Consider the following 19,198-nt stretch of genomic DNA (forward strand, 5'->3'; position numbering starts at 1 on the left):
ACATGTCTAATTGTAAAATATTTCCAACATTAAATCAACTAAATCCACATTAAACTAATTTTCCAACACGCTTCTCCTCTGTTGATACTTCCTGCATTGAATGAAACACACATCACAATAATTACAATAACTTTGTGTCCTACCTAGTCTTTGAGCATGAACTACACTAGAGCTGTCCTATCTGGTCTGACTGGTGTGTGTCCCACCTAGACTTTGAGTTTGAACTAGATTAGAGACACAGATCAACCTCAGCCTCTTCAAAAGACTAACTCCTCTCATATTTTTTACCAGTTTACTTTTTTACTTCAGGCTTTCCAGTAACCCAACACGATCTGAGCCCTTCTTAAATGAAGCACCATCTCATTTATTTCTTAAAATTGTTGATTTTATCCTCAGTTGACTACAAAGTAGCTGAAAATTCCAAATGAATATCATGTATAATTAACATCATGAGAATAATTATTGGGTCATATTTCTTCACTGGTCGTAGACACAGCCGCACAATGATCCATTTTCTATGCCGCTTATCTGTATTAGGGTCGCGGGGTGGGGTACACCCTGGACTGGTCGCCAGCCACTGCGATTCAATATAAAAAAGGATAGTGTACAGTAAATTATAATAATGCTCACTTTTGATTGACACTTATGGGCATGTATTCATTTAACATGTTTATGTGTTTGTAGATTGAAGTGATGGTGGATAAAGATGATGTCACTTCCAGCTGCTGTGTGTGTGTGTGGGGGGGGGTGCTTGCTCTCTTTCACTTTCACACTGCAGACACTTTCAAGAGCTTGAGGCGAACGGGTGCCTTATCTAGCTGCGGCCAGTCATGAGTGTTCAGGCGGGAGCCGTGGTCACCTCCAGGTGGCTTATGGAGGCTGCCAGGCTGCACCACAAGAAACTTTGCATCCTGGACACTTCTTGGTACTGGCCCAAAGCGAGGCGCAGTGCCAAGAGTGAGTTCAGTAGCAGACACATCCCGGGTGCCGCCTTTTTGGACCTGGCCGAGTGCTGTGATAAAACCTCCCCTCTGGAACACATGCTGCCCTCCGAGCAGAACTTTGCGGACTACGTGGGGCGCCTAGGTGTGGATGGAGACACGCATGTGGTGGTATATGATGCTAGCGACTTTGGCGCCTTCTCTGCTCCAAGAGCCTGGTGGATGTTCCGGGTGTTTGGACACAGTCGGGTGTCGGTGCTGGACGGGGGACTCAGGAACTGGCAACGGGAGGGGCGGCCGTTGAGCGACGTGGCGGTCAGACCCAGGCCCGGTGTGTTCAAGGCCTCCCTAAACCGCAGCTGGGTCAAGACCTATCAGGACCTTGTGGGCAACCTGGACTCCAAAAAGTTCCAGGTGGTGGATGCCAGGCCAAGTGGCAGGTTCCGAGGACTGGACCCTGAACCCAGAGACAGTAAGTTTGGTTTACAAAGACGTTTGCTTCAGGATGTTGGCACCAGGGGTGAGAGTTCTAAGTTCTATTTTTGACGAATCAATCAAAAACGTGTCTGACTTGTTTGACTGAGAAGTCATGACAGCGTGATGCTGTCCCCGTCTCCTCCTACGGGGTGGCCATGTCCACCCTTGGTCACTCTCCGGCCACCTCAGTGGCTACCCCCACAGCTGGGGACAATTTTGACATATGTGGCTCTGTGATGCAGAACATTAGTTCAGCCTAACTGCAGCTTCCGCTTGGACTTTCACTGCAGCACACAACTTTCAGTGAAAGAGCAGAAGAGAGCTGCCTATTTAGTGGAGGAGCTGTCAATAAAACTGCGTCTTGCATGAACTGCAAGTAGTATAGGCAAGTTTTCCATGATGACTGTGGTCAGTTCTGGGAAATTTTCTCACTATGTTGACTTTGACTTAAATTCTGAAAGCACAGGCGAATAAATGCTTTAATTCATTAAGGTCTAATCTCCCTCTCCTGTTTGGTTCTATTCCACAGACAGAGAACCGGGCCACATTCCCGGCTCCATCAACATTCCCTTCCACTCCTTCCTGTCGCCGTCGGGCCACTTCCTGTCAAAGAAGCGACTCCAGGTTCTGTTTTCCCAGGCCGGCGTCGACCTCGGCTGCCCGATGTGCGTGCTGTGCGGCTCGGCGGTGACAGCGTGCCATCTGGCGCTGGCGGCCCACGAGTGCGGACACCCAGGCGTTTCGGTGTATGACGGCGGCTGGTCCGAGTGGTACGTGCGTGCCATGCCAGAGAACATCATTTCGGAAGGCCGGGGGAAGAGCCTGTGCTTAGTGGGAGAGTCTAGACTGGAATGAGATCAGAAGTAGGTAGGATAAAGAACATGGACGCCACTGATGGGTACCCCTTGAACACAGACGCTGGATGTCTAAATCCATGTACTTCACAGGAGCCACCAAAAACTGGCGCACAGCATCAAAACTGCACATCCAAGTTGGAGATATAGAAATGGAAATACAGCGGTAATTCCCATTATGAATCCATTCCAAAGGGTCCATCAAAAACCGGAAGAATTTAAATAAAATGACAATCCCTCCTTAATTGCAGTTAATCGGTTCCAGACCTGACCGTGATAACCGAGTCGGAGTCCTTATTTATGAATTGAATATTTTCTTACTAGGAGCACAGAAGACCTGTTTATGCACGTTTAAACATGATTAGAGTCACCCCTATAGTCACCTTTACGCCCCTATTACCGGATATAGTAGAAATAATAAGAGAAAATAAAACATTTAACATTGTGCTCGTGTGCGTTGCTTTAAATGTTTTCAGGTGCGAGGGGAGCCAAGTGGGGGGCGAACAGGAAGTGGCATTGGGGGTTCAGAGTTGAGTTTAAGCCTCAACAGTCGCCTGTGTTAGGGATTATTGTGCCTGTTGTGAGGGCATTTAAACCGGAAATAAAAGCCTGTTGTCCCTGAGATCGATTCTGGTGCTTGTGTGTGAGGATGTTGGATGATTATTTTGTGCACTAAGAGGATTTCATTTATATTAGTGTCACTCTGAGTGGGAATTCCCTCTAATATGAGGCTTTATCATTGGTTGTATGTACTATTTGTGTACTTTGGATATTACTTTACTCTGATTGTTCAACTTTCCCCTTCAATTTGGTATGAAATTAATATGCAGATTAAAAGCATAGCTATCATGAGTGGACAAAAAAAACTCCACTCAAACCCATTCAAAGGATGCCAACATTAGACTGCAATAAAACATATGTAGGATGATTACTTTTCACTTTTATCCACACTTCAGTTTGAAATAAAACAACATCATCTGACTTCTTAAGACTAAATAAGTCAAATATGCAAACATAAGCACTGTTTTTATGAGTAATTTTTTTTTTATAAGAACAACGCCTTGAGAGCCTTGCTAATCTCTTCAAACGAGGTGGCAAGGCAAAGGAGTAACATACATGCTGACGTTATCTGACCCAACACACACACACACACACACACAAGTTGCATTGTGAGGGCGCGGCCTTTGCATCCCGACCCAAACAGCAGTGTGCCTTCATCTGATACAAGGCCCGATGGCAGTCCAGCAGCATCATAGTAAAATATACACCGTCCTATCTCATAACAGGAGGTGCCCTTTTTAAGGCATAGTTTGTTTTCCTAAAGCCTGAGTAAAAACCAGTGAACCTTTAAAATTCAACTCGTAAATTGTCAAACACAAATATTCTCAAATAAATGTTAAGACCTGTTGAAAACTGGCAAGAATGAGTTAAGGAGAAGAAACAAAATGTGACATTATAGAAGGAAAGTTCTTACAGGAGAGAGAGGAGAGGTTCTCCATCGGCAGACTTATCTCCATCTCAAGGCTATACCGGATCTATTAAACATAGTAATGTTAATAGCTACTTTATTTATGTATTACTTTTTGGCTACTTTGTTCATTTGTACAACAATCTGATCAACAACAATGCAGTATTTATGAAATATCTTATATACAGTTGTATGAAAAAGTGTTAACCCCCTTTCTGATTCCTTATTTTTTTGCATATTTGCCACACGTATATGTTTCAGATCATCCAAAAAAATCCAAACCTATATGGTTGTGTGTGAAAAAGTCATTTTTAAAACATAACTGAGAAGAACTGAGATCTATGTGTGGAAAAGGTTAGAAAGCTATTTCTAAAGCTTTGGGACTCCAGCCAACAACAGTGAGAGCCATTATCCACAAATGGCCAAAACTAGAACAGCGGTGAACCATCCCAGGAGTATCCGGCAAACCAAAATGACCCCAATAGCACAGCCAAGACTCATCCAAAAGGTCACAAAAGACCCCACAACAACATCTAAAGAAGTGCAGGACTCACTTGCCTCAGTTAAGACGCTGGGCAAAACCGGCCGGCATGGCAGAGTTCCAAGACCACTCCTGCAAGAGTAAAATATGGTGGTGGTAGTGTGATGGTCTGGGGCTGTTTTTCTGCTTCAGGATCTGGAAGACTTGCTGTGGTAGATGGAAGCATGGATTCTGTTGAAGGAGAATAAAGGAGAACATCAGTTGGACATCAGTTTGACATAAGTATGGCAGGAAAAGAAATAACTATATTTGTCATGTTGTGAATAACGAGAGATGAATAAAGAAAAGTGAAGCAACAAGAATGGAAAACACCACTTGTCTTTTTTTTTTCTTTCTTTCTTTTTCCTGTCTCATCAGGCTCCGCTCTGACAGGTCGAGTGTTGGCGGGAACCACACTTTGTGGGCGTGAACATAACAACGCTCAACTGGGAAGTGAAAACAATGGCTCAGTCTGACATGTCAGTCAGTCACGCTTCCCCCATCTTCTGCACCTTTTCTACGTGAATGCCCGAGTGGGACCGATTTGTGTGAAGGATGAACTGCTGGTAACCATGGCAACCTGGAAGAAGTAAGGAAAAAGGTAAGTCAGGAAAGAACGTCGTCAAATTGCTGTTAAAAGTCTTGTTGGGTGAAATATGCAACCAAAATCCACTTTGGTCTGGACAAGTCACTTACAAGGACGATCGGAGCCCCACTCGGCCCACTAGATGGTGCTCCTTTTTATTGGGGGGGGGTTATGGCATGATCACCGTTTGATAGTACTTTGGTTTGAAGGTCACAGTTCCATCCATCCATTCATTCATTCATTTTCTACCACTTATCCTCACAAGGGTCGCGGGGGGGTGCTGGAGCCTATCCCAGCTGTCTTCGGGCGAGAGGCGGGGTACACCCTGGACTGGTGGCCAGCCAATCACAGGGCACATATAGACAAACAACCATTCACACTCACATTCATACCTATGGACAATTTGGAGTCGCCAATTAACCTAGCATGTTTTTGGAATGTGGGAGGAAACCGGAGTACCCGGAGAAAACCCACGCATGCACGGGGAGAACATGCAAACTCCACACAGAGATGGACGAGGGTGGAATTGAACTTGGGTCTCCTAGCTGTGAGGTCTGCGCGCTAACCACTCGACTCCCGTGCAGCCCAGTTCCATCCAATGAAACCAAAAAAATTATATATGTATATGTATATGTATATGTATATGTATATGTATATATATATATATATATATATATATATATATATATATATATATATATATATATATATATATATATATATATATATATATATATATATATATATATATATATATATATATATATATATATATATATATGTACATATATATGTGTATATATGTACATTTATATGTGTATATGTACTATATTCTAACTAACTATATTCTATATATATATATATATCCTACATTGGATTGGTTTGAGCATCGTTAATGCACAATATATATATACATATATGCATATATCCATCCATATTCATATTCATATATATATAAAGATGCTGAAACCAATCCAATGTAGGTCAATATACTGTATTACAAGTCGGGCTGTTAAGTGATATAAAATTAATCCTGATTAATCACATGATGTCTGTTTTTACTGTATTTCCTCTGCACTCTCATACTATATACTCATGGAAAAAAATGATTAAAGCAGCCTTGTTTCTTCAGTTTCTTGTTCATTTGAATGCCTTGGACAAATATAATAATGACAACAAAAATACAACATACGAGTTGAATTTGTTGGCAGTACAATGCTATAGCTATTGATGTAAGAAATTAAGTCAGTTTGGTTATCATCAAGACACACATGGAACTCTTATGAGCTATTTTTCTATTTTTCTAGCTATTTTCTAGCTATTTTTTATTCTTATGAGCTAAAGAAACAAGGGTGGTCTCATCATTTTTTCCCACGATGGTATATTTGTATGTGTTAACAGCTCCAAATGAAGTGAAATGCTGTACCTCACGCTGGTTTCTTTAATAGAAGAATCAGACTTAGACTAGCTGTGTTCTTATGAGCAATGAGGAGTTGTGTTCAAAGACACCACGCCATCTAAGTTGAATAGGGTTTGAGTGAATTCCTGGGATTTCCGAGCAGATTTAAACGCACCAGATTGTACTTCTGCATGCTTTAAAAAAACATTCACATTTGAAAGGTCGGAATCAACCGAATGATCGAATTGGATCATTGATGGTTTATCAGTGACTTTTTGCAGTTCCAGGGTGACATGGTCGCCACTTTGCAGTTCCAACTGCTTGCACGTCAAATAGAACAAGAGGCCGTCACTAAGTTTCTCTCACCGTGGTCCTAAATGCTACTTTCTGCTGGTTTGGACTTTCCCTAGCTCGCTTCACGTGACAGCCGACGCTCGTCCTTTACACACCAGCATGGAACTAGACCCAACGCAACCACCCCGAAAAAACCACTTCCTGTCCCACTCTTACACGAAAGAGATGTCTTGTTCCAATAAATGAACAAAAGACGTGCCACGGCCTGGAGGCAAAGTGTGACATACCACTTAGGGTACTTGCAATTTTCATCTTACCTTTTTCATTGCCATGTGCATCCATACACCATGCGGCGTAGACGTACAAGTGTGGCCTTCCCAATTGAGACTTTACCCGTTCTCACTTCTGCCCTCTCGTCATATGCCGCAGTCAAGCGCTCGCCTCCTTCTCAAAAGCATTTTTCTTTGCCTCGCCTAGAAACAAAAGGCAAACTAATGAGCTGCATGAGTCTAAGTATCAGAACAAATCACTTACAAGTAGGAGTCCAGATGAATACATGGAACATTTTCGTAGCTAGAGCGTAGAAAACCTGTTGATGATTTTCTAAATGCAATCTTTAGCATTATTAGAGCATTGTAGACATGGAATAACACCCCTACCATCACCTTTACACTTCTATTATTCTTTCTTTACACTACATTTCTCCACTGTAATGTGCAGGCTACAGAATCACTGAGACGGCCATGGCTTTAACCATTAGCACGAGAGCCGGCTAACTCGTTAGCCTTCAATTCATTCACTATAAACCATGTGGGGAAGAAAGACAAAGAAGCCAAAAGCTTACCACTTCCACACAGAGCGAGAGGTGAACTTTTTTTACACGCTATCACGTCGGACATGCCGTGCAGTGTGATGCTAATCTAATGTCATGTCTTCATAATGGAGTATTACTGATGCCTATTGGCTAGAATACGACATAGTAAATATAAAAAAACATGATAGAGCAAGGGAGCAATTGCAATAACACACAGTCTGTGCAAAAGTGTGGAAGTGGTAATATTTTGGCTTCTTTGGCATTCTTCCAAAAAGACTTCAGTCTTAAGTTTAGAATAAGTAACTTAGAGAGTCTAACTACTTAGCTTGCTATGCTAGTGGCCACAGTTTTGTGCAACAAACCTTTTTATATTCATGAGCTTGAAATATTGAACATAATTCATTGGTTTATGAATTATACAGTCATTTTTCCAGGTGAAAAATATGTATTTAGTATGGTTACATTTTGAAGTTTGGCTGATTGGGTGGAATGTGGCTATGGTTTAAATCTGCACATTCATTTCATATGAAATTGAAGGGGAATGTTTACCAATCCTGATAAGTAGAAAAATACACACAACCAACGAAAAAAAGCCTCATTTTGGGGGCAATCCCCACTAAACAGTGACGGGTTTTCACCAGTGCCCTGTGCGGGGATTGGAGCACCACTATCAATGAAATTTTCCAGATGAAACACTCTTAATGCAGAAGTTCCATGCAGCAAATAAGCGTGATAATAAACACGAACACCCCTGTGACAGTGAGCATCATCGTGTGTGTGTGTTGGTACAATATGTCTACCTAATATTGTGGCAAGTATGCTTTTGAACAATAAACCATCATTGACATACTAAATGAAAAATGAGTGATGCTATTGTTTCAGTACAGGAAGTGACTTGTGGAACTTTTTTTTTTTAAAGCCACACCACAAAAACAGGTAAGTGAGACGAGTGCTGGTGCCTTCTTGCACGGAAATGTTAGAGGACTTCCCCCAAAAAGTTGAAATTTTCACCACAGTTGAAATGTCAAAACTGAATCTGTGTGTTTGTGTGCAGAATCAATATTTGCACCTGTTAAATCATATTAGGGATGTCTAATTATATCGGGGCTGCACGGTGAACAAGTGGTTAGCGCGCAGACCTCACAGCTAGGAGACCCAAGTTCAATTCCACTCTCTGTCATCTCTGTGTGGAGTTTTCATGTTCTCCCCGTGCATGTGTGGGTTTTCTCCGGGTACTCCGGTTTCCTCCCACATTCCAAAAACATGCTAGGTTAATTGGCGACTTAGGTAACCATAGGTATGAATGTGAGTGTGAATGGTTGTTTGTCTATATGTGCCCTGTGATTGGCTGACAGCTGGGATAGGCTCCAGCACCCCTCGCGTGTTGGGACTTCATCACAGTGCTCCAAAATTGGTGTGGTTGCTGTTGAAAGTAGGAGAACATATTACAGTAGTTGACTATTGGTCATTATTTTACACTTTAGGGCCAGAGTGTCGATGCTTTACTGGGATTTGCACACAGTCACGTGACTACCAGCAATGCAAGTGAATGAGAACAAACCGGAAGATCGCGGTTTTGGCCAAAACAGGCAAAACATTGATTTAATTAAAGTGTCAGTTTGTGGGAGAATAAAAATTTCTGCATTATTTTTTGACTCAGTTAATTAAGAAAATTGCTGTTTGGTCATATATTTCCATTGTACCTTTTTAAAATGAATGCTAAAATCTGGTCTGGTATTGTCTTGTGGACCTAATCTATGTGCATCGTCTGGTCTTTTGAGTCGGGTGTCTAGGGACTGCTAATAGCTACACAAGTTGCATCCTTTCATTTTTCACGATGTGGCCCTCGCTGGAAAATATGAGTGCCAATCACCAACTTATGTACCTCACGTATGTTATTCTTCTTTTGATAAAAGAGCAGGTAACAGGTGTGTGGTCAAAAGTGTGCAAGTGGAAGTAAAGCCTTGAAACTAGCATCTCTACTTCTGTTTTTCCTGTCATTAAATGCAGAAATAAAACGGTATTCTTATTTGAACAGAACGAGGAGAAGGAAGCAGTGAGTTCCAGCCTCGCATCGACCTCGGGGAGCCATGAGGGTCATTCTTGTTTTTGCTCTTTTGTCCCTGCTGCGAGTTGATGCCAAAACACAAACATGCCCGGAACGACAGCATGAGCGTAAGTTACTTTTTTTTTCTTTACTAAGTAAAATAAATATTTAATACTTTTATAATGAACACGTTGCCACATCCCTCAGGTCTCAGCTGCTACAACGACTACAGTCACAACATCACGTGCACGTGGAACAGCACAAATCTTCCGCATGTGGACAATTCAGTGTGCTGCATACACGCAGAAAAGATCAAAGATCGGAGGCGGTGAGACTAACCACCACACTGTGCTGCATTCAGGAGCTTTAGATTGCTAGATGTTAAGTAGATTGGGTAAAAAAAAGTATTATGACCCAAAGGAATTCAATCAAGCATCATTAAATTCATGAGCCACTTTACATTCATGGACCACCGCAAAAATCTGATCCAGCCAATATAACCCCTCAAATTAAATTATTATTTCCATTATGTTCCATTAATATCATCCAGTAATGTGACACACACACACTCAGCTAATAAAACAAACAAAACATCCTGACCAAAAAGAGGTAAATACTCAAATTGTTAAATTAGGTGATTTGTGATGGAACCAGAGGGTGTCAGGGATTGAAATGTATAAATAAAGCAACAAGGGAACACGTAAACGCGAAACCAGGAAATTGAATTATGCTGTCAAAAAAAAAAATTATTCCTTTTTTTTTTTAATTCCAGTACCTTTTACTCATCTTCCTGTTTGCTGGCGCCAGCTGACATCTCCACACCTGCACTAAAGACGTGTTCTCTCATCTTCAAGCAAGACGGCATTGTGAGTTGGAGCAACTCGGCAGTGACACTCTCATACGTCCCTGCAGGCACAATGTACAGTATCATACAATCAGTACAAAAGTTACATACAAATATCTGCCTTTTTAAAAGGTTATAATTAGGGATGCTCCGATCAATCGGCCACCAATCAGTATTGGCCAGTTTCACATGATGGGCGTATGTTGATTGGCGTGCTGTGGTAAACACTATAGGCCACGCACGTTTGCCAATCACAAAAGACACATTGGTCCCATATTGCCACCGGAATCAAAACTAGTCTGTAAAACCTCAATGGTTTCAGTGTTCCAGTGTGTTCATCAAAGCACTTTTCTTGCATCTTTCGCTACACGCTCTGCCTCACTGTCAGCTTGAGTGAACTCGAGTGACCCCGCCTAGCCTCTCTGGTCTTTGGACTTTTTACCACAATGACATTTTGTTTTTAAAAAAAACAAACAATGCAGTTAGTTTGGAGCTAGTTTTTGTCCCGCAGGGAAGTGGATATCACATTCATGGGAAACATTCATTCATTCATTCATTCATTTTCTACCGCTTTTTCCTCACAAGGGTCGCGGGGGGTGCTGGAGCCTATCCCAGCTGTCTTCGGGCGAGAGGCGGGGTACACCCTGGACTGGTGGCCAGCCAATCACAGGGCACATATAGACAAACAACCATTCACACTCACATTCATACCTATGGACAATTTGGAGTCGCCAATTAACCTAGCATGTTTTTGGAATGTGGGAGGAAACCGGAGTACCCGGAGAAAACCCACGCATGCACGGGGAGAACATGCAAACTCCACACAGAGATGGCCGAGGGTGGAATTGAACTTGGGTCTCCTAGCTGTGAGGTCTGCGCGCTAACCACTCGACTCCCGTGCAGCCCAGTTCCATCCAATGAAACCAAAAAAATGATATATGTATGTATATGTATATATATATATATATATATATATATATATATATATATATATATATATGTATATATATGTATATATATGTGGAATTGAACCCTGGTCTCCTAGCTGTGAGGTCTGCGCGCTAACCACTCGACCGCCGTGCAGCCCAGTTCCAGTCCCAGTTTTTTTACTAAAACCCATAAACGCATAATGTGTCCAGCCTTATGATGATGATGATGATGATGATGATGATACTATCACCGGAGTCTTCTAGCCTACCAGCTGGTTTGGAGTGGCTCACCAAGGGCTATGAGAATATTTACTTCACCTCTTTGAAGTGTTGAATTCAGACTCCATGACTTCATATCATAACTAAAAATCACAACATAAGCATAAAGAAAATGGAAGAAAGAAATTATTCAAGATGTTTTTCTCATGTGCTGATATTACACCAAAACATGCATCAAATTAAATTCAAGCGGTTATAAATAAAAGCTTGTCTCCTAAATGTACCACTTTTTCTTAGAAAATGTACCACTTAAATCTACTAAATTTACCACTTTTTTCTTAGAGAATGTACTACTTTATTCTCCTAAATTTACAATTTTTTCTTAAAAAATGTACCACTTTATTCTCCTAAATTCACAACATTTTTCTGGTACATTTATGACTTTATTCTTGTAATATTTAAACTTTTTTGTGTAAATTTATGATTTTGTTCACATAAATGTACTCCTTTTTTTTTAAATGTATAACTTTATTCATTTAAATTTACATGTAAATTTCCTGTAACTTTACGACTTTGTGTTTGTAATATTGCAACAATTTTTTCTTGGAAACTTGGAACTCATTTTCTTTTGTCATAAATGTTAGTATTTTATTCTTGTAAATGCATGAGGTTTTTTTCCATCAATTTACGATATTATTCTTGTAAATTCACAACTTCTTTCTTGAAAATGTACAACTTTATTGTTGTAAATCTACAACTTTTTTCACATAATTTTATGGCTTTATTTTCGTAGTATTGCATCTTTTTTTTCTTGTAAATGTACAATTTTATTCTCGTAAATCTACAACTTTTTCTAGTAAATTTATGACTTGATTCTCAAAATGTCAAGTAATAGGCCAATGTCACTCATCATAAGTAAACTGAAAAATCTAAAGTTAATCTATGTGATAGGTATCATCTGATCTCACTCATGGATGGTATCGAAATTGGCAACATAAACCTTGATCAGAGCATCCACATTTATAATGAATCCATCAGGAAATCGAGATGTGTCCTGTAGGATACATAGCGGTCATCTACTAGCGCTAAAAATACTAACCAATTGATTCCGCAGTTTCAGACCTACCACGTGTTGAGAATTTCTGTGAACTGTTCCTCTGTGGAGATATCCTACAGGCCGTATTGCCACGGTGAGTTCAGTCTTGGTTGGGGCCACTAGACCTGGTCTAAAACATCTCCACATGTGCCAATCCTGCAGTGAAGCTTTATCCTCCAGGAGAGCCAATGATCAACCTCACAACAGTTTCCTGGGTCCCCCAAGCAGCCGAGCACGGAGGAATCTCACGTTACACCTTCCAGCTGGAGTGGAAGCGAAAGGATCAGTCGTGGAATGTGGGTATACCAGGGCTGTCACCGTACACTCAGCTCACCAGACGAGGCCATACGCCATACTGGGGTACAAAAACAACCACTAATCATTTTTGTTGATGGATGTGCAGCCATGTAAAGACATGCAAAAATAGATGGCAGTAGGTTAGTTTTATCCTGATGCTGCAAGAACTACAGCTCCCATGATGCTGCAATGCCTGACCATGCCATTAATGTTATGTGATGCTGTAGCTCAGTGGCGTCATGGCGTCATTAGGTCTATTTTAGGGAGCTTAAGTCCCCCTTAAATAATTTGATTTTTTTTTTTAACATTTTTAATTAAATTTTTCTTTTTTTACAAAAAAAATATCTGACAAATTTTATATTATAGGGCAAAAACAGGCTAATAAGCAAGCAGGCTAATACTAGCCTAGTAATAATCAGAATAATAATAATGATGATAGTAATAATAATAGACTAATTAATAATAATGATTATTATGTAATTGATTGGATTTTTTTGAATGTCTACTACTTTCATTCATATCCTGTGTAACTCCAGGGGGCTTAGCCCCCCCCCCCCCCCCCCTGTCCTCAAAAGCTAGTGACGCCCCTGCCGTAGCTCATAGTCTGATAGACTTCTAGCTGTCCTGTTAGCTGAAGCCCCCCTAAAATGTTCTTAAGCCCCCCTCCAAATAATTTTAGATTATTTATTTATTTTTCAATTGATTTTGTTTTTATAAAAATAGGGCAAAAGCAGGCTAGTAAGCAAGCCAATAAGCAGGCTAATACCACCCTACTACTACTAGTAGTGGTAATAATCAGAAGAAGAATGATGATGATAGTAATAATAATAGGCTAATTCATAATATAGTAATGATTACTATATAATTGATTAGATTTTTTTTGAATGTCTACTACATTCATTCATATCCTGTTCATCTCCAGGGGGCTAAGCCCCCCTCATCCTCAGAACCTTGTGACGCCACTGCCATAGCTCATAGTCTGATAGACTTCTGGCTGTCCTGTTCTGGCACGAGACAGCTTTTATCTAAACAACAAAATATCACCCGGTTTTGATCTGGCGAGATCAAAACCGGTCAATAGAAAGACTAAATCGATTTTCTTGTGGCCATCAGGGGGTGTCAGTGCGCAGAGTGGGAGAAATAACATGCGAGTGGTTCTGCCACACGCAGCTGAGCGAGGACTCATTGAAGCACGGTGTAACATATGAGGCGCGCCTACGAGTGCGCCCGTCTGACTTCCAGTCGTCGTGGAGTGACTGGAGTCCCACGGCATCATGGACTTCATCCATTGGAGAGGCCAGCCCACCACCCTCGGGTGTGTTTTGAGCCATTTCAACTTGAAAAACAAACCAACAACATCTATGTTGAATAACCAAAGTTATTCTCTATCAGGTTCCTTTGCGCTGGTTGTAGGAATTACAGTCGTAGGTACGACATTTGCCCTGTTTCTGGCTGTTCTCGTCTTCAGGACTGACAAGATGACCTGGTAAGTGCAAAGAATACATACACAATACCCAGTCTATGGTGCTATGTGTAAGGCTATTGCATTTTGTCTCTTAGGGTTAACACTGTCAAGAAGATAACAGGTCCACCACTACCAGACCCAGGAAAGTCCTTCCTGCAGAATGTAGGTTTGCAACTGAACGTCAATAACACTGGGGAACAATATTTTTTCAACTTTCTGTTGCATTGGATTTTTTAACTGATTCTGAATGATTTTTAGGTGCTGATTTCAAATCTGAAATTAGTTTTTCTCCATAAGCTCTAGTTTTCATGCAATTTGAGATAGATGAAATAGTCTAAATATATGAACTTACGTAACCCAAATCTATGCGTTTTGAGATTATATACATAGATTCCATTCCTGTTCCAGTTTTCAAAGGTTTGCCTTCATTAAACGATAAAGACATTGGACATGATACGAACGAGGAAGACAGTTGTGACAATGAATTGCCAGAAACTGAGTGGGAACAATCCGAGGAATGTTCTTCAGAGACTGAATCTCCCCCAGTCCCCAAGCCTCTTCACCAAACTGAACTGAATGACTTCGTTCGGGATTTAGGTCTTTCAAAGAAAGCAGCTGAGCTTTTGGCATCAAGATTACAAGGCAAAAATCTTGTTGATCACACAGTTAAAGTGTCATATTACAGAAAGCGCGACCAGCTTTTTGTGACCTTCTTTTCTGAAGACAGACAGTTTGTTTACTGCCATGATATCCCAGGTCTTCTCAAAGAACTGGGTGTTCCTCACTGTGATCCAACTGAATGGCGGCTCTTTATAGACAGTTCTAAACGCAGTCTCAAGTGTGTTCTTTTGCATAATGGCAATGTTTACAGGGCAGTGCCTGTAGGTCATTCAGTTCATCTGCGGGAAGACTATGATGACATCAGAATGGTCATGGAATTCTTAAAATATCGTGAGCACAACTGGATCATTTGTGTAGACTTGAAAATGGTAAACTTCCTTCTTGGTCAACAGAAAGGTTTCACCAAGTTTCCATGTTTCCTCTGCATGTGGGACAGTCGAGCACGAGACAGACACTGGGTCCAGAAGGACTGGCCTGTTCGTGAAACCCTTGAAGCAGGCATGCCAAATATCACACATGACCCAATTGTTGACAGAGATAGGATCATCTTTCCTCCTCTGCACATCAAACTAGGTTTGATGAAACAATTTGTCAAGGCACTGGATACCGAAGGTGAATGTTTCCAACACATATTCAAAGCTATAACAGGGTTGTCGTTCGAGAAGATCAAAGCGGGTGTGTTTGATGGCCCACAGATTCGAACCGTCATTCGTGATGATCAGTTTGTTGCCAAGATGACCGCCTTGGAGAGGGCAGCATGGTTATCCTTTGTGGCAGTCGCTTAGAACTTCCTTGGAAACAACAAGGCAGAGAACTACAATGAACTTATGAACAGAATGCTCCTCGCTTTTCGTGCTCTCAGGTGCAACATGAGCATCAAGCTCCATTTCTTGAACAGCCACCTTGACCAGTTCCCTGAAAACCTGGGGGCTGTGAGTGACGAACAAGGAGAGCGGTTCCACCAAGACCTAAAGATCATGGAAGAACGCTACCAAGGTCGCTGGGACAAAAGTATGATGGCCGACTACTGCTGGAGTATTAAACGAGATTGCCCAGATGAAGTGTACAAACGCAAAAGCTACAAACGCAAATTCCTGCCTGACTAAAATACTGTACTGACAGAAAGTGATAAGCGTTATTAGCTGTGATTGACTCTTATCTGAAGAACGTTGTAAATTATGCTTATCTCACGTTGCGATAAAGACTGTTTTCTGAGAAACGCTTCCAGAAAAACATATGGCACTTCTAACAATGGTGTACTTTAATCTAAAATCACATTTTAATGTTCTGTTTCTTTTGCCTTGTTAAATATACTGATTTGTGGCTGACATTGCAATATCCTATAATAATGCTCGATTTTTTTCTATTTTTAATAAAAATTAAAGATTGCATAAAATCTGTAGCTTGCAGAAAAAAACTAACTTCAGATTTGAACTCAGCACACTTAAATTGACTAAAAACAAGTCTTACTTTAAATGCAACATTTTGAGTGTTCCCCAGTGTAATTTATGTTAACATGGACATAACAGGGTCTGTTGAAGCTGAACACAACTGATAACTTCCTCCCTGTCACCGCAGTTTTTGCCATTTATTGTGTGCCAAATTCCCAAATTTTATTATATGCCGAAGTTTCAATTGCCCTCATTTTCATTTATAAATCATTGGCTGTTCCACATCTACAATTTCATTTGAATGTATCAAAACATGCAAAATGTTCGGAATGGAATGAGGTTTATTGGATGAACAGGAGCACTTTATTCGCAAACGAAGCTTGCTTGTCCGAACGTTACAACAAGTTGATATTCGAGTGGTGCGGAAGTGGTCTGTGAGTTGCCTCTCTGATATTTGTGAGCCTGGGGCTCCTTATGATATTTCTCATCGTGGAAATGTAGCTTTCTTTTCAGGTCAACTGAGGGCTGGTTTGAGCACCCCCACGACCAATGAATGAATGTTGCTCGTCTTCATAGGAGATTCAAAGAAAAAAACAACTTGAACCTGGCCATCCTATCCTATTCAATAGCAAAACATAGTACGTTTTCATAACCCCAACGCCCAGTCCCAACAACGTATTTGTACATTTTCTACATTTTTTTTTATTTGCACGGAAGGTTAAGGGAGGTGCAGATGCAACTAGGCTTGAGAGCAATTTTATTGCCATAAAAACGGCCACAAAGTGGCAGACGATCACGAGAGGAAGGAGAAACACAAATGATAGGTGCTGATGATGACTAAAGAAGGGAAAAGGTAAAAACCAACTTAAGAACTTAGGGTTCTTTAGGTAGGTTCCATGTTCATATTCCGTGTGCCTGGAAAGATCCATCAAAATGGTCTAAAACGGCTGAAGGTTACTGAAGGGGTTGTCTTGGGATTGAATGGGTTGAAGACCACTGATTGGATGATTGGATGCATCTAATTCAAGGCTTAATGAGCTGACAAAACCCATGTTGTTTTCCAATTAGACAGCGTGAGGTAGACAAGGTATTTAAATCAACAAAGTGACAAGGGTGCACATATTTCTGCAATTTCTGTTAACCCAATAAACCTCATTTGACTTCTGAGATGTGTCCATCAGTTCTGTGAATCATCGAGCCAAATATCCAACCAGGAAAGAATGTGATGGAAACGATCATTGGTGCCTAGAGTTTTGCATATCTCAACCAAGCATTATTTCTCATTGGTGTTTATTTATTGGCACTCACCTTGAAAGTTCTTCTCCCCTTCAGAACTGGGTGACTCCTCATTTCAGCAGCGATTCCTTGAAGACCTTCCTGAGGCCTGAGGAAATTCTCCCTGTGCAGTCCGTCGACCACATGGATGGTTTTGCACCTTGTAATCCAGAGCTGGCACTGCTGGAGAAGAACAGGAGCAAGTATGAGTCAAGCGGCTTGAGCTTCTTCAACCCCAGGTATTCTCACCTGTGGTTTTCTTCTTCTGCCCGCTCCCTCACTGTGGGCAACCTGGAACCCTGTGCGGCCGATTCCCCTTACGGGCCCACGGTGGCTCCTGTGCTTGATAAACGCCTCATTAATGATCGGGATGACAACATGGAGAATATCCTGGAACTTCTAATGAAGCTCTCCCAAGATGACAGCTGTGAGGTGATTCCAGTTATTTCTGACTACGCAAAAATTGAGACGCTCCAGGTTGATCGTGTCCAGACGGCCGATACCAGAGCGCAGAGCTGGGAAGAGGTCGATGGCAAGAATCCGGAAGACGACGCTGGTGGCAGTGAAGAAGAGTCAGGAGGCAAAGTGGCAGAGGGTGAGAGAGTTCTTCAGGAGTGTTTTGGTCCAACAGAGACCCAAGGATCCATTCAGGTTTGTCTGGACTATGAACATGTCCACATGCTACACGACGACAGCCCTGAGCTTCCCAGCCAGGATTCCGGCATCAGCGGTATGGGCGAGGAGCATGGAGGTCAAGAGGAGACTTTCGAGGACAGATTAATGACTTCTCCTTTCCTCCATTTATCATCTCCTTTAAGCATCTATGGAGCAGGTTTAAGTCTGCAAGCGCTCATCCTAGAGTCTCACACGTCATCAGTAGAGCCCTCTAGTGGTGCTTACATGTCGGTCTGCAGGAAGACACCTGAAAAAGACTGAGGACATTTTAAAAATATGACTGCATGATACATTCATTTCAATTATGGCTATCATTCATGGCATCCATTGTATCGCCATTGCCATCAATTGGCAGTAGCTAATTTATTTCATTAATTACGTTAGAATTATTAGCGTAATCAGCACAGGAGACAGAAGCATAGTGTTGTGTCTCCACACAGTGGAATAACCTCTTCAACACATCAATGACAGTGCAATTCCAACATACGGTATGTATCTCCAACTCACAAACACTTCCTAGTCCTACTCGGAACCACACTTCCTCATTGTCACCTGACTACCACGAGATGCATTCACTGACACTCCACAAAAACACTGGTTGTGGGTGTGGTCTAAATAAACAATACGAAGATAAACAATAAGTGGATACTCTTATCACTCACTAACCTCACTAACATAACTGACTGAAAAAGTACAATTTGATGTATTTAAGTACGGTATACTCAGACAACACTTCTACACTCAAAGCATGTGAATTCAACTCAACTCACTGGGTGTCTTTGAAGGCAACTGTTAATGGCTTGTATAATGGCTTGTAATGTTCTCGAAAAAAAAGTTAGGGTAGTGTTTTAAGTCATGAAAATAGGGCAAGATACTGCAACTACTACATGTTATCATCAGTGTAATAGGTGTATCCCAATGACGGCATTGTAAGATAGCACATATTAACTTGTTTTCTTGTGTTATAATGCAAAAAAGGGTAAGAA

The 19,198-nt window shown here is 41.3% G+C and overlaps 2 protein-coding genes and 1 long non-coding RNA gene across 3 annotated transcripts; 2 read left to right on the forward strand and 1 right to left on the reverse strand.

Moving 5' to 3' along the window:
- The first annotated feature begins 830 nt into the window (after positions 1-830).
- Positions 831-2,752, forward strand: LOC131138897 (3-mercaptopyruvate sulfurtransferase-like). Its single transcript, XM_058088251.1, has 2 exons — positions 831-1,413; positions 1,948-2,752. The coding sequence occupies exons 1-2, from the start codon at positions 831-833 to the stop codon at positions 2,271-2,273; spliced, it is 909 nt and encodes a 302-aa protein (XP_057944234.1). The 3' UTR covers positions 2,274-2,752.
- A 1,893-nt stretch (positions 2,753-4,645) lies between these two features.
- Positions 4,646-17,950, reverse strand: LOC131128926 (uncharacterized). Its single transcript, XR_009129739.1, has 6 exons — positions 17,787-17,950; positions 17,571-17,720; positions 12,519-12,751; positions 10,176-10,306; positions 6,857-7,012; positions 4,646-4,840 (listed from the first exon to the last, which is right to left on the reverse strand). It is a non-coding gene; the product is annotated as an uncharacterized LOC131128926 (long non-coding RNA).
- Positions 4,757-19,186, forward strand: LOC131128884 (uncharacterized). Its single transcript, XM_058072153.1, has 10 exons — positions 4,757-4,861; positions 9,392-9,528; positions 9,608-9,728; positions 10,173-10,266; positions 12,507-12,582; positions 12,651-12,784; positions 13,899-14,100; positions 14,178-14,271; positions 14,346-14,412; positions 17,595-19,186. The coding sequence occupies exons 2-10, from the start codon at positions 9,444-9,446 to the stop codon at positions 18,471-18,473; spliced, it is 1,752 nt and encodes a 583-aa protein (XP_057928136.1). The 5' UTR covers positions 4,757-4,861; positions 9,392-9,443; the 3' UTR covers positions 18,474-19,186.
- Positions 19,187-19,198: the final 12 nt, after the last annotated feature.

The sequence above is a fragment of the Doryrhamphus excisus genome, chromosome 1, assembly GCF_030265055.1.
Source record: "Doryrhamphus excisus isolate RoL2022-K1 chromosome 1, RoL_Dexc_1.0, whole genome shotgun sequence".
NCBI lineage: Eukaryota > Metazoa > Chordata > Actinopteri > Syngnathiformes > Syngnathidae > Doryrhamphus > Doryrhamphus excisus.